A 15505-nucleotide genomic window follows, 5' to 3' on the forward strand; every position below is an offset into this window, starting at 1 on the left:
TTGATATATGATACATCACCAGGCATAGAAAGTTTTTTTCCAACACTATGCAGGCAGTAGACAAAAAATATATCTGGTTCCACTATAATTTCCACTATAAGACTATCTGCAACACATGAAATAGATGTCACACATCTAGCTACAAAAACTATTTTTAACATTTGATTTTAAAATCCTTAACTTAATACATTATCAAGAGAATATGGATGAAGATCAGGGAAAAATCCTTTCTACGTTGAAATCAATACATGAAACCATTCTTTCAGCATGTAACAAAATAAGAGGCAACATAAAGGAACAAGATGCCAGCTTAGATATACAAACCCAGATTTTGACTACAACCAAGGACCCAACAATGCAGAAAGCAACAGGAGAAATGGAACAACTAAATATTAAGACAGAGAACCCAACTGACCAACAGATCCAGCCAACGGGGAAATTAGAAAAGAGAATGACAACACTGAAAATGTAAAAGATTTTTTTCATAAATCAGAAGAAACTTGAGGAAAAGGAAGAAAGACAGACTGAATGGAAGATAAACTTATCAGGACAACTGTGGGAAATTGGAATAATGGGGAGGCAATCAAAGAAATATAATGGGACTAGTTCTTCCAAAAAAAATTGTAATTAAATGGTTTTTCTTAACTCAAATAATGCACACAATAATAGAGGGAGAACTGTTTGACGAATTAAAAGTACTAACATGGATGGTTAGTTGACAAAGGAAAAAAGCCAGAGTAAGGTTGAAAGAAACTAGGGTTTTGATTTATTAGGGGGGATTTCATACTATTGATTAGAGGGTTGAAGATGGTTGAATATATATTTTTTAGAAAATAAAGTAATATTATAACTGAATAGGTAAGATGTGTAATAAGATTAATAGATTTTCGGTTTAATATAGTGGGAAAAAAAGATAATTTTTAGAAAATAGAATAAGATTATATGCAAATAGATAAGATGTATATTTAGAATATTAGATTTTGTTATAAAAAGGAGGAAATGTAGAAATTGAGATAAGGGAACTCTAGTCACCTAAAGCTTGAAATTGTAACATACCAAATGTTAAGTTGAATATTGAGGGGAAATTAAAGCCTGGGGGGAAAGCTACAACAGGACATTGATGTATATAAGATTGAATGTAAACACAATTAAGATATGTATAAGTTAAAAATTATTGATAAATGTACAAAGATGGTTTTAGTTAGTTGATAACAATAAGAATTATATTAATTCAATATGAGATAGTAGATATTAAGGGAAAAAGAGAGGAAATATCTGATGTTGTAACTTGAGATTTGTGCTAAAGATTTAAGTATTGTAAAATTAGAAAATTAATAAAATATTATGAAAAAAAACATATCTGGTGTATTACAAGCAAAAATTGCAACGTGTCAGTTGTAGAGGCAGAACAAATTAATAGGATTCCATGATACCCTCACCCCACATCTATTCTTTCAAAACATTTGAATGGATATGTGAATCATTTCAAAGTTTAGTAATACTGTTATAATACATGAAGGTACAGAAATTTTATAAACCGTCATTACCCACACAAGTAGTTGTACAAAGTTGTGTTTCCATTATGGAAGGGAATTCCATAATTTCCATCAATTAATCCATGCAGATTTATTAGGGACTACAAACCACATCACAATGACATACCATTGACTTCATAGGGAAATTAACTTAGGATAACATACCACAAGCTAACTACCTGTGTATAGTATGTTTAGGCAAGCAGGGGAAACCAGTCAATATTCAAGCAACACATCTCACATCAAAAGGCACAATGCAAGGGCAAAAAAACAGCAAGGCTGCCTTATTTAATAGATTTGGAAGAATATACACAATCATTAATTGAACCGGAACTAATTTTTCGCCTTCCTTTAGGGAAGCCTTGCCTATAGTATGACTCATTTGAATGGAAACAGACGTCTTCAGCTACATTATGGCACCAAGCATACCACCTTCATGCCCCATTTTAAATATAATTTATTTTATAAGGCAAAACTAATTAACAAAAGAGAAATACAAATATTTAAAAGAGCATCAAAGGCTCAACAAAATCTCATAAGCATAGCAGTTTTTTTTTAAAAAAAGAAAGAAATCTGGCAATTGCTACAAACAGAAGAAAAAAAATTGATCATATTGCTCTAAAATCTTTTTCCTTGTCTTTATTAAAAAGACTGTTAAATGTTGTATTGTCAAATACTGGCAATACAATACATATTAAGAGTCCACAGTTTTTGTTTAGATGCCTTCTTCCTATGTGGTACAATAACTCTTATAGCCAATTTGTTCATTAATCATCTAAACATTTTGCAAGTTAACAATCCTGTTCATGTCCACCCTGGATGCAATAATAACAAGAAAAGATAAACCACATAGGTTAATGTTGCAACTGAAGTGGAATGGCCAATGGAGAGGGATGCCAGGAATTGCAATTCAACAATATGTGGAAGGTTGCAAGTTACCCATATTTGCTCTAAATCAGTGGTTCTCGAAGTGAGGTCTAGGGACCCTAGGCTCCATGAAGTCAAATGCATAAATATTTTTAAAATACTCAGTTTTAACTACTAATACAATAAATATTGATATAACTCATATAAACCAAAGCTCTTTAGGATTCTCAATCATTTTTAAGAATGTAAGGGGTCCAGAAACCAAACTGTTTGAAAACCGTTGCTCTAAATTAGGAGTCCCCAACCTATGGGCCACGGCCCACTACTGGGCCTTGGCCTACTGGCCACCAGGCTGTGGGACAAGCTGGCCAGTGTGTACATGCACTCACCCCCACTCACGCTAGCGCCCGCGGACCCCTTTGTGCATGTAGATGGGGCTAGCTAGCGGCAGAAACTAGCTCCTGCGCACCTGCGCAAACGGGGGCCGCTAGCACCATGCGGGTTGTGCGGCCCTTTTGCGCATGCGGATGGGGTTAGCAGCAGAGCCTAGCACCTGCATGGCTACACAAACAGGGCCGCTAGCGCTGTGTGTGTGCGCACGGCTCCGTTTCCACACGCACATGTGTACACACGTGCAAATTTCCCAGCTGCTCCTTTTCCCTCTGGGCCGCCAGCATGAAAAGGTTGGTGACCTCTGCTCTAAATGAAATATGCCAATTGTAGTGAATAAAAGTAGAGGTAATGCTTTAACAGGGTTTCCAGGGAAGTTTCTCAAGATGCTTTCTTGGAAGTATTATCAATACAGTAAACAGTAATTAGATCTGGGAGGTCACTCTATTGTGAGTACCTATAAAGATATCGTTAACAAGATGGATATAAACAAGGTTAACATTCAATAATAAGGTAGTCCTCACTTAATAACACTAACTGGTACCAGAAAGCAATATGGTCATAAGTTAAAAATCCACACGACTACATTGTTTAGTGATGGCAATTCTGGCAATCCCAGTTGCCATTAAGCAAGGACCATGCATGTTATTAAGCCAGGTGTTATGTCACTGTGACTTGCGACTTCCTTGCCAGCTTCTCCATTGATTTAGTTTGTCAAAAGGTGGCATGGAAAGTTGCAAATCACAATCAGATGTCTTTGGGATGCTGTTACAGCTATAAGTATAAGAACCAGTCACAACTATCACTCAGTCAGCGTTGTTGCAAGTACAAATGGTTGTTAAATAAGGACCAGCTACGTTCCTTCCATGATAAAATACTCTTAGAATTAGAAATTTAGAATTTCCTAGAGAACTGATAGAAAACTGAAAGCAGTAAGGGTCATTACTGAGCAAATCCACTGAAAAGCGTTGACTTTTGTGGAGAAAAGATCAACATTGTTCTTTTTCCCAAAAAGATATGTCTGTAAAATATGCTTGTGTGTGTGTGTGTGTGTGTGTGTGTGTCTATCAGTCTTGATTTTAAGGATTGTAGGGACAAGTTCCTGCAATTTTCTTGGCAACATTTTCAGAAGTGGTTTGCCACTTCCTAGGACTGAGAGAGAAAGGTCATCCAGTTGACTTTATGCCCAAGGCAGGACTAATGCTCTAAGGAGTTGTTCTAAAAATACACCAATCCTCAGGAGACCGAAAACAGTGACATACAAGTTTAAACTGAGACAATATAATCATTAGCTGAAGTGGTATCTATGGCACATGAGAAGTACCTTTAGGCTTCTCTGCATAGGATTGTATAGATGAAGCCCCAACACATCTAGCAAGACAGCAAGCATTTTGTTGGGCAACTAAGAGTTGCTACCCAGCATGTTGAAGAGCTGCAGTAGAAGGTCATAATGAGTTGAGATATCTATACTGACTGCAACAGCACACGATTATAAAGCATACTCCAATACAGTGTGCTATGGTTTAATATTTTCACGGAGTCTAACAGCCTATTATATATTGAAACAAACTAAAATGTTAAACATTTGTATATTATTCTCTATTCCAATAGGAAGTAGTGTACCTCGTGCATTTTTTTTCTTCAACATTTATTAATCACTCAATGCTAAGGAGGGATTCAGGAGATGCAGCATTAACTAAAGGCAAATCCTCAATCAAGTTCTTTTGTGTTATAATAAAATTATAAAGGCTGGGAGAGGGAGAAGTGTAAATTGCATTTAAACCACTCAATGCAATGGAAAAGAGAATGTTCACCACTAAGACCAAACCTCTGTTCCTAAAAGCTTCTTGAGCAGATGATTTGTCCACTCTACTTAAATACACCCAATAAATGGGAGCATTTAATATTTCTGATTAACTGGTCCTATTGCCCTTATCATAGAAAGGTTTCTAAATAGTCAAGAGGAATGACTTTCTGTATGTTAAATTCATTATTCCTAGTCCTAAACTCTGGAATGAAAGAAAATGACTTTTGACCTTTTCTGTATAACATCCCTTCTGGTATTTGAAAATGCTGTTCTATCTCTCCTCAATCTTCTCAGCTCAAAACTAAACATGTCAACTCATTTAATCTTTCTTCACATAACTTCAGTTTCCCATTTTTTATTATCTTTTTGTCACGTTCTCTAAACCCATTTGTTTGTTTATCAAAATCCTTCTTAAAAGGTTATGTCCCCAAATGATATTTCCTTGAGATGGTCTTTGCTTCCTGCTTTGGAAACTCTTTAAAGAAGAATCTCTTTTGAGTCTAGTTTCTTAATGAAAGTATCCGTGCAATTTTGTTGGGAAGAACAGGGGAAAGTTTGCCTTCATCTGGTTTTGTTTTGGGCTGTTATTTTTTTCTTGCTTCACAATCTAATTCTGCACTGATATTTTTTTGGTCTTCCATCAAGGTCCAATTTTGCTCAGTTTTTCAACATTACCTGAAGGAATGTAGAATTTATTTCTGGGAACACAAATGTCAGCAAATCATAGTTATCAGTAGCGTTTAATATAAACAGTATATATTTCTCATTAAATTAGAACAAAAAGGTTTCACTAACATTCTTGGAATGTTGTCAAGTATTGAATGTTAAATTCAAGAGCACGCCACAATTTCATTAAATACCACTAACTCAAATTACTACTTTGTTTATAACATAAAATGTTATCAGTAGCAAAGAATATTAAAGGCTACAAAAGGAAAGCACATCAACATAAAAAGAAGAAAAGCATTTTATCATCTTGAAGGGCGAATAAATGGATGATTTATTTGTTTATTACATTTTTATGCTTCCACAGCTCTTGTGATTGATGAGCTGGGTTGAGAAACAATAACTGATCCAAAATCATCCAATTGACTTCTGTGCTAAAGAAGGATTGGAACTCATGGTCTCTATCTAGAATAACTAGATACATATAAACTAGATGCACATGGTTAAATGCAATAAATAGTGTTTTAATACAAAAGTATTCATTGTTTTTATTGCATTAAATAATCATAAATGTTCATTAAAATCAGTTATCTATGAAGTTAAAATAGTCAACTGTATGGTTACTTATGTCATAAGAATAATACAAAGAATTTCACATTTATATTTAAGTTTTAAGAGTAAGCATAATTAGAAACATACTAAAAATGTACTAAAATATATTCTATTAATATTCTCTTATTAACTTTCTGATAATTTTCAATCACTCATTTTTTACCATCATTTTCATTACCTGGTAATGATTGTTGGAGAAAGGGTTGGGTATAGCATAAATGCAAATATCATAATTAACTGTTACTCATAATAAATTTAAAGTATTTGATCTAGAAAAACAAACTATAATAAAATGTACATTTAAACATTATTCTTAGCAAGAAGCAGGCAACAACCTTGCTCATATATGGACTGTCAGATTGAAAAGTACACCAATCAGTAAAAAGAGTTTAGATTTAGTAAAATAATATTACATACATGTTTTATCAGAAATAAAAATAGATCTCTTTGAATAATGAATTATTTACTGGATTTACAGCAGCATCAACAAATCAAGCAATATTTCCTCCAAAAAAATCCACACATTAAAAAAGGTTACCTATATAGAATACAGAAGGGGGATAATAATTAAACAACTAAAGAAGCACCACTCAACCCAAACACCTGGAGAAAGAAGCCAGGTCTTAACAGCTTTTTAAAGGAAAGCAGAACTGGGCCGTGGTATATGGGTGGGTGAGTCATTCCAGAATATGGAATATGCACTGTCAAACTATGCTTACTTTCAAAACTTAAACATAGATTTATATTTTTAAGCTCTGCTTCTTATTCAAAATAAATGTAAGTAAAATGTACTAGTCACTTTTCCAAATTCATTATTATTTGAGCTCATTATGATTGCAATATTTTACTTCTTGAATTTATCAGTATTAGCCAAGGTTTTTTGTTTAATTCTATCTTGAATAAAAGAAGGGGTGTGTGTATGTATTAAATTCATTTTTCCAAAATAGAGAGTACCACCTAAATATTACAATTATGTTTCACAGGTCTTCATATATGAAGTGAACTGCAATTCTTTCATATTCCATCATTCTTCATATTTAAATAAAAATATTGGTTATTGAAAGATGCTTAGAAATATTAGACACCGCTGGAAGCAATATATATAATGCGATTTATATTCCAAAATAGAGCAATTAGATTCCTTCTCAGCAGAGGAATATGCAACTATCTTATTGGTATAAACAGGTAATAGTTGCTTTCAAATAAGAAAAAAGGAAACATTTCCTGAGACTATCAGACAAATCAAAAAAACAAATAAACTATAGTGCAGCAAAGTCTGCAAAAGTTAATACCACTCTCAAAATTATATGCACCCTAAAAGTGGACGCCCTTCCAGGACATGAAATATGTAGTATTTGGTTCTATCTTCTCCTTATTTGCATTATTTCTTCCCCCGTGATTCAGAAGCTGCTTAAAGTAGAATGTTTTAAAATCTCCTACTCGCCCATTCATCCACCTCCAACCTCTGCATCAGGTTAAGGAAAATAGGGACAAACTTTTATTTATCATCTTCTGTTCCGGAAGGGAGGAGTGCAAAGTAGCCTTAGACAGCCACCTTATTTTAAAAGCAAATTCAACGCTCGGTATAGTTTGATCTTCACTTCCAATTAAAAGTCGATGCCCTTCTTTAAAACCAACCACATTTTGCTACCTAATCGGCACGGCGAAAGACGACATCTTCCACCCAATCCTCTTACTTCGCTGCCCTTCTTCACAATTTCATTTATCGGATTTCCCCCCCCCCCACCCCTCCCTTTCCGTCATTTTTCTGAGCGCACGCGCGGGCGAAAGAAAAAGAAGAAGTGAAAGAAAAGGTTAAAGTCTTAGGGTTTTGCCTTTAACTGTGCAAGATGTTTTCTTAAGGAAAAAGAAAAGAAAAAAGAAAAGAAAGCAGTGTATGCCAGGAGAAAGCCTTTGATCTCTCCAAAGAAACTTTCCACCGAGTCAGGGCGCTCCTCCAAGCAAACACGCCACGCCGGCGCAAACTTAAGCCTTTGCCACGCGAGGACAAATCTCTCGAGGTACCGGGGGGCCACTGACGGCTTCATCGGCTTTTGGCCTGCCATCCCTGCGACCTTCCTGCCTCCACTCCCTCCGGAAGGTGCATCCACCCCTTCCCCAGGAGTGCCCACTCACCAGGAGGCCGAGGAGGAGCTGCAAGCAAGCGGCTCCAAGCGGGGCCCCTCTGCGCTTTGTTGCCTGCGGGGCCATGTCTGGAGGCTCGCGGTTTGGTGGGAATTGCGGCCACTGGGCTGGTGCGCCGAACTCTTGGCGACTCCGACCAGGTGAGTCTGAAGTTCCCCGCCCGGCTCACCAGCTGCAGCTCCAAGGGCGGCCCTAATGAGGAGGAGGAGGAGGAGGAGACGACTTTGTTTTTCTCTGCCTTTCTTGGTTCGCTCAGGCTCCAGTTGGCGGCTCCTCCCGTCCACGGTAGGATTTCGCTCCTAGCCAGGGTGGGGCCATCGGAGGGAGGGGGGTTAGTACTACCAACGGCACCTTTGAGATAGCCTAATTAGCTTCCCTCGTTCTTTCTTTCTATTTGACCAGGGAATGGAGTCCCAACCCCGCCCTGCTCTGGGAAGGTAGGAAAAGAACTGGAATTATATGCCCGCCCCGGCTGTCTTGTCCCTGACTGCATACTCACAGGAATGTGTGTGAGAAAACGACTCACCGGGTAGGCGAACCAGAAAGGCGGCTCCTCCTTCAGCTTCGTTACCTCTTAGTAATTGCCTCTGCCTTCGGGTGGCCTTACTCTCTTTAGATGAGTCTGCTTGCAGCGATATAGCTTCGATGCGACGCCATCAAAACTCCCGCCACGAATGGACTCTCTTCCCTGAAAAAGGCAATTGAATGTTTGTTCAGTTCCCGTTTTTTTCTTTCCTGGAAAGGGAACTGGATATTATAGAACTGAAAAGTTATTCCTAAATCCCTTTTTCAAGTAGCAAGTTCAATTATTTTATTTCTCTTTGCTTCTGTCCTCCTGCAACTCAAGAATTATTTCACCAGTGACCATTTCTTTCCCTGGGCAAATGCGAGCTAAATGTACGCTGTTCTTCCAGAACTGGTTTATCAATAGGATTTGGAATTTTACATGTATAAATCATCTCCTCCCAGAACAAATTCTTCTTCAAGAGAATTTTTTTTTACTATACCTAATGGGGTCAGTGTGTTGACTGGCACAATGGTGCCTCTAGAAACTATTTAAAACATTTTAGCATTTGAAATTGTGGCAGTATAAACATTTATGTATTTGAAATGCAAAGTTAAACAGCATGTTGTCAGCCCTTCAAATTACTTCAGACAGGAAACTAAAAACATGAATAATGAGGCTATCTTTAAGTTTACAATAACAGAATCTTCAAGTCCGAAAGCACTACTTTCCTTTGTTTACTTTTCAGAAAACTAAGGAGGGTCTCTTCAGACCCACTTTCTCCCTCCTTATTCTTCCTTTGGACTCAAGATTTCACTTATCAAATCATTGTTTAGGCTGCTGCTCATCCCTCCTGTTTCCCAAGATTGTTTTCGCAGTACATTACAATGTAAAAGTGTTTTGTGTGAGCTACATATATTCTCTTCCATTGATAGAAGTGTATGCTTAGGGAAAGACATACTAGCTGAAAATGTTTTAATCTTCATACAATACCTTTTTGATTTGATTAACTAGATCATGCACTAGTATCAAGGCAAGCACATTTTTTCTTGATTCAAATCTTGGGAAAACAAGGGAATTGCTATAGAAGAAAATTCCCCCATTGAGCAAGAATGGTCAAATTTCAGCAATTGCCAGTTTGAAATTAACAAGAACATCATTTGAACATAAAATATATTTTCTTTTCCACAGAGTTGTGAAAAGAGTAAAATAAAGCTGGCTACCTTTTTTTGGAATGAAAGGTGTTTTATGAGGAAAAAACATGATATAACATCAAAAACTATATCATTTAATTATCAAAGGTCCTTTAAAATACAGTGGAAGTCCACTGTATGTAAATAGGATGGGCAGTTTTAAGTGCAAGTAACTCTTAAATAAGCTGCTGTGGGATTTAGAAACTTTTGAATACATTAGTCTTGATGGGTCTTACCATTTCATGACTATTTTGAGATCAAGCTCTAGCCTCTTCTATCCTAAACAGTTTATCTTTCAAAAGTATTAGTGGCTGAATGAATCACAACCTTGTCACACCCAGAAGATTAATTACTGTGAAGACTTCCTCCATCCCATATTTTCTAATCAACTTTAAATGATAGCAACATGTAACCAACATATTAAACATAATTAAATAAATTTAAAATAAATGGAACTCCAACATCACAACTGGGTTTGTATTTCCATGAATGTATGTTGATAATCATTGCAAAATAGTTTTAATAGCATGTTTTTCAAATAGCAAAAGCACTTAGACTTATATACCACTTCATAGTGCTTTATAGTCCTCTCTCTAAGGGGCTTACAGAATCAGCATATTGCCCCAACAATCTGGGTCATTATTTTACTCACCTCGGATAAATGTAATTACTGTTACTCCAATTCTATCTCTACATTCTATTTGTAGAGAAGTATATCTTGAAGTTATAGAAAAAAGATTTAAGAGGTCCATTCTTTGAGAGCATTGATCAATATGATATATTGTTCTAGTTTTAAACATTATATAGCAAATAGAAAAGAAATGGACAAACCTAATAATCAAGATGCAGATCTTTTAGATTTGTACTAAACCATTGCTCTAAAAGATCTATACAAGTTAGATATTTTATGCTTTTGAATGATAAGCCATGAGGTAAATACTTCTTTTGTTGATGTTGGTCCAGTAGTGATTCATATTATAGGTAGAATTTATTCAGGACAGAGAGACTTTTCTCAACCTTCTTCATTTTGATTGTGAGCCTTGAAGAAGGTATATAATTGCTGTTTGTGTTCTCAATATACAGTAGAATTTTGCAAAAAAAACCCACCCTCTACTGCTTATATAAAAAGCAATAGTGGAAAAGGATAGGTGAAGGCTATGAACTCAGTGTTGGAAAGGCTTTCTTTAGCCCATTGTTCTTATAACAAGAATTTCATTGAAGGGCTGAGAAAGGTATTTTAATTGCCATACTTGCCACTTCATTTTCACTCTGCCAGTGACAAATACTATGACTGTATTTGGTAAACTGTCTTAATAACTGATTTGGCTTTATGAATTAACTATTTTATTAAAAAAATCAATAGTGAAGTATTCCTTTATACTCCCCAAATCCCCCCAAAATCAGTTCTACCACATTTCACTGTTGACATCAATTTTGTTTACAAATACCCTTCCCTTTGCACAATCTCTTTTCAACATATTGCTTGAAATTTAATGTGTTTCCTACCATAAGAGATATCATTGCTGCAAAAGTCATCATATTTTGCCCTATACGACGCTACAAGCACTTTAAAATTATTTTTAAAAGCATGTAAATTAAAAAGTTCAGTACTTCCATAACATTTGATATATTAATCTCCTATAGCATGGGAGCAAATCTCATCCCACTCTGCTAAAAAAAAAAGATAAAACTGTTCTAGTTTTATTTACATCAGGTAACGGGAAAATTGAACTTTTAAAAAATCTTGCTCTACAGTCAGATATTCAGTTGGATTGAATGTCTTTTGCAGTGACCTGAACTGGATCATATCATTCTATTGCTTTGAATCAAGGCCCAAAATCACAGCGAGTACTCTCGGCATATTATTTAATTAGTGGCTTATTTTGTAATTATATTATTTCTATTACTAAATAGTAATCTATTTCAGTAATTAAAATGTAATAACTATCAAAGTATGCATCCAGGCTATTCTTGAAAATAACTTTATTGAAGATATAGAAATAGGTCTTTTTTATTCTGATCCACAGTAATCCAATGTGTATTTAAACATAAGGCAGTGGACCCAATATACCTTCTTACCTCTCATGGCTTTTTAGCCCACTGTTTCTGTTTTGTTTTCTGCATTCATGTATTTATGCTTTCATGTATTTATGCATGCTTATATATTTACTGAAAGTAGATATCTGAAATCTACAGAATCTTCATTTTTCTTCCTTCATATTATATATGCTTATGTGAAGCTGTGTATTAAATAAAATGCTTAATTTATTCATCTAGCAATAAACATATTCAATATCAGTAGTTACTGTAATATTGCTACAGTTAAGAAGTTCAAACATATGACTAAAGATAGACAGTATAATCAATATATTTCAGCATAATCATCAGCTTCATTGAATGGATAAAAATCATGTAGGAGTTTGGAAGAAAGTGATAATATAATATAAAATGTGTGATATACCACTAGACTGACAGGTTCTCAAACAATAGAGATATAGTGGTGTCTGTGTTTGTTTAAGTATTATAAGTATGGATTTTGTGCATGCTGATTTCTGCCATTATTCCTGAAAGGAGCTTGCAACCTTTTAACTACCGTATTTAATGCCAACATTAATGAACAGAAATTGAAAAATATATAATTTTATATATAATTAAGTCTAATGTGTCATTGAAGTAGCCATCAGTGTTGATATAATACCTCTAATAATACCTTGTCTGTGGCAACTTTAATCATTTTCATTTCATTGCAGGAAAATCTATAAAAACTGAATGGAAAAGCATATATTCATGCGCTTTATGGAAAGCAGAACATCTCAAAAAATCTTCAGAGAGACAGATTAAGCAATATGTTATACTATATCAGTGGTGGCGAACCTATGGCACGCGTGCCAGAGGCGGCACTCAGAGCCCTTTCTGTGGGCACGCGTGCCATTGCCCCACCAGAGTTCGCCAGAGTAGCAAGCACATGGCATTTGGAAGCGACGGCAGGAAGTGAGCGAGCAACCAGTGTTGGCCCCCCGGGGATGCCCCAGAGATGGCAAGGGACTGGCCCCCGCTGCCCTGCCCCCGGCCACGCTCACACAGTCTGCCGTGACCACTGCAGCCATGCCCACCCAATGGGCCACGCCCCCTGCCCCCCTGAGGGCACCACAATGCTGATTCAGCCCTGGCACTTTGCGATAAATAAGTGGGTTTTGGGTTGCAGTTTGGGCACTTGGTCTCTAAAAGGTTCGCCATCACTGTACTATATTAACTAAATTTGAATTTCTACAGAATTTATTAAATAGGCCAAGTACAAAAACCTATATGATTTATTAAATGACTCAAATACAAGATCAAGTGGCCTTCAATCTAAATTGAAGATCAATTTTTTTCATCTTCTTTTCCCCGTAAAGATACTTGACAAGGATGCTCATTTTCTCTTTTGATTAATTGTACTTTTAGAGCCAGTCTATGCTATCAGACAACATCATAAAGCACATGGTTTATCTCACAATTCATTAAAATATAAATTAATATTTAGGCAATCCTCAATTTATGACCACAATTCGGACCATTTTAAGATGAGGACCCATGTAACCAGTCCTGATTTTATGACATTTTTGTGGCAGTAACTAAGTGAATCACTGCAGTCATTAAGCAAATCCATAGTCATAAGTATGACGCCATTCTTCCAAATTGACATCTTTTGCTGAAAACCAATAAAAAATGCCAGAAACCTGGAAAAATATTGCAAATTACAATGTCTCATCTGACCGTGGGACTGTCCTAAAAGCAAGCTGGGCCCATTGTAATTTCAAATGGTTGTTAAACAACTGGTCATAAGTCAAGGCTACTTATATATTGATGATATTTCATTGCTTAATTTCTGAAGATCAAACTTCAGTTGTGGCCTTGTTGTATTTCATATAAATGAGATGCTGAATTTTATGCTAACTAGTTTAGGTCAAAATTGATGCCAATAGTCAAAGATTTGTTTTTCAATATAAACCTTATTCTTTGGGATAGGGTAAACTTTCTCTAAAATAAATAGAATACATTTTGCATGGAATTAATACACATGCACACACATGCATGCATGCATGCATATATGGAAGACATTTTTGAAAACTCAGTACATAATTCCATAAATATGGGGTTCTTCAATTCTGAAGATATCTTTGAAAATGCTGTAAATATAAGTTAAAGATGAGGATTTGGATTTTCTTAATCCTGAATTACATTTTTTTTCTACACTTTTCATACTATTGTTCACCTCAAAAGGAACAGTAGATTGGATATGGAAACATTTGTATTTTAGACATCAATATATAAGTAAACAGATTGAACAAAATAGTTATTTAAGGATGTAAAAATAAACATATAAATTCGCAATTGAATTATTCACATAAATCAATTTCTGTAAGAGTTTTCAAATCCATAATAATTTAAATCATTTTTCCATTGCATTCTTTTTAAAATAATACTTAAAAAATCCATAATATCCCATAAAGAATGAACAGATAGACACAACTGTGGGAATAAATTCTTTTCAAATTCTATTACAGTTAATTAGAGTTTCTCAAGACCATTCATTCATTTCAATGGAATCTGCACAGGGAAATTTCCTAGTGAAGTGAGATGATTTTCAGGAATAGTTTAAACACAATCCTTCTGTACAAAAATTTCTACTAATGTCCGGAATGGAGGCTCTGGCTGCTTTAAAAAACTCAGTTTTTCTTCTTCTGACTCCCCTGTACAGGAACTTAAAGTGCCAGTTGGTGAGTCTTTGCCTTCGTAATTATATGCATGTAAATACTCTTTAGCCAGATTATGTTCTTCATCTTCTCCACAAAGAAATACCATCTGGACAAGGAACAATAAAAGTATAATTATTTTTTTAAAATATACATATGATGCAAAAATAAGTTGTCTTCTAATTGTCTGTTTCAGTCATCTATATGGTATATACTATATTTCACACATATAATAAAATGATTTTTTTTTAAAAAAAATCTCTTTTGGAAGAATGCATTGTTTTATTTGAAAGAATACAACTATAAATGTACTGTTTTATTTGAGAGAATACAACTATAATTGTAATTCTGACCTAAGTTATATAGCTTGTCTTAAATATCAGCATTATGTTTTTCAAGTCAAATATTGAAAGCATGTTACAGCTGTTTTCCCCATCTGGTATATTCTAGATGTATTATCTTCAGGTCTCAGATTCCCTATGGTTGTGGGAATTGATGTAAATGTTTGTGTGTGTTACCAGAATGGGAAAACATGGATTGCTGCAAAATCTGGAAAATTGTGCTGATTTTCATCATGCTTCCTGCCTCACTGTTCATGTTGTTTTAGATAGTTGATATACTATTTTTATATCAATGGTATAATAATCCACTTTGGATTATTTTTAAGAACTGTTATACAGAGTAGTACCTTAAAATTAATGACATAAGACAGCCCGTTCTTTCCAAATTTGTAATACTCAAAACTAGTTTAGAAATCTATGTCAGAATACTTACTTCAGATAAACGAGGGTTAGAGAACTTCTGCCATTCTAAACAGAAATCTCTGAATGAATTCCTTAAAGAAGGCGTACAGTCTTGTAAAGATAGTGCCACATGATTCATTTTTCCTCCTTTGATTAATTCTGATGTGGAATGCCATCCTCTTTTTCCTGCTTCCATATGTTTCTTTTCAGTTTTTACTACATCTGTATTCATCTTTATAAATTCATTCATTGTTGGCACAGGAAATATATTTAAATTCTGGAATGTGAAGAATAACAATAGAATTT

General features: G+C 35.2%; 2 protein-coding genes across 3 annotated transcripts in view; both read right to left on the bottom strand.

Moving 5' to 3' along the window:
• The window catches only part of LOC107292945 (desmocollin-2), a 33798-nt gene extending 25574 nt beyond the window's left edge, over nt 1-8224 (bottom strand). The window contains exon 1 of one of the 2 annotated variants that reach the window (XM_015822076.1): nt 8014-8223. In XM_015822076.1, coding sequence (XP_015677562.1) covers nt 8014-8088 — 75 coding nt within the window. In that variant the 5' untranslated portion in view covers nt 8089-8223. Of the gene's footprint in view, nt 1-8013 lie in introns of both variants that reach the window. The other variant, XM_015822077.1, reaches the window with a different exon arrangement.
• Nucleotides 8225-14125: 5901 nt separating this feature from the next.
• LOC107292944 (desmocollin-1-like) overlaps nt 14126-15505 on the bottom strand; it is a 24732-nt gene continuing 23352 nt past the window's right edge. The window contains exons 15-16 of the mRNA XM_029285268.1: nt 15231-15476; nt 14126-14565 (exon numbers count right to left, since the gene is read on the bottom strand). Of these exons, the coding sequence (XP_029141101.1) occupies nt 14359-14565; nt 15231-15476 (453 nt within the window). The 3' untranslated portion in view covers nt 14126-14358. The remainder of the gene's footprint in view (nt 14566-15230; nt 15477-15505) is intronic.

The sequence above is a fragment of the Protobothrops mucrosquamatus genome, unplaced genomic scaffold, assembly GCF_001527695.2.
Source record: "Protobothrops mucrosquamatus isolate PMUCROS unplaced genomic scaffold, P.Mucros_1.0 scaffold1456, whole genome shotgun sequence".
NCBI classification, from domain to species: Eukaryota; Metazoa; Chordata; class Lepidosauria; order Squamata; family Viperidae; genus Protobothrops; species Protobothrops mucrosquamatus.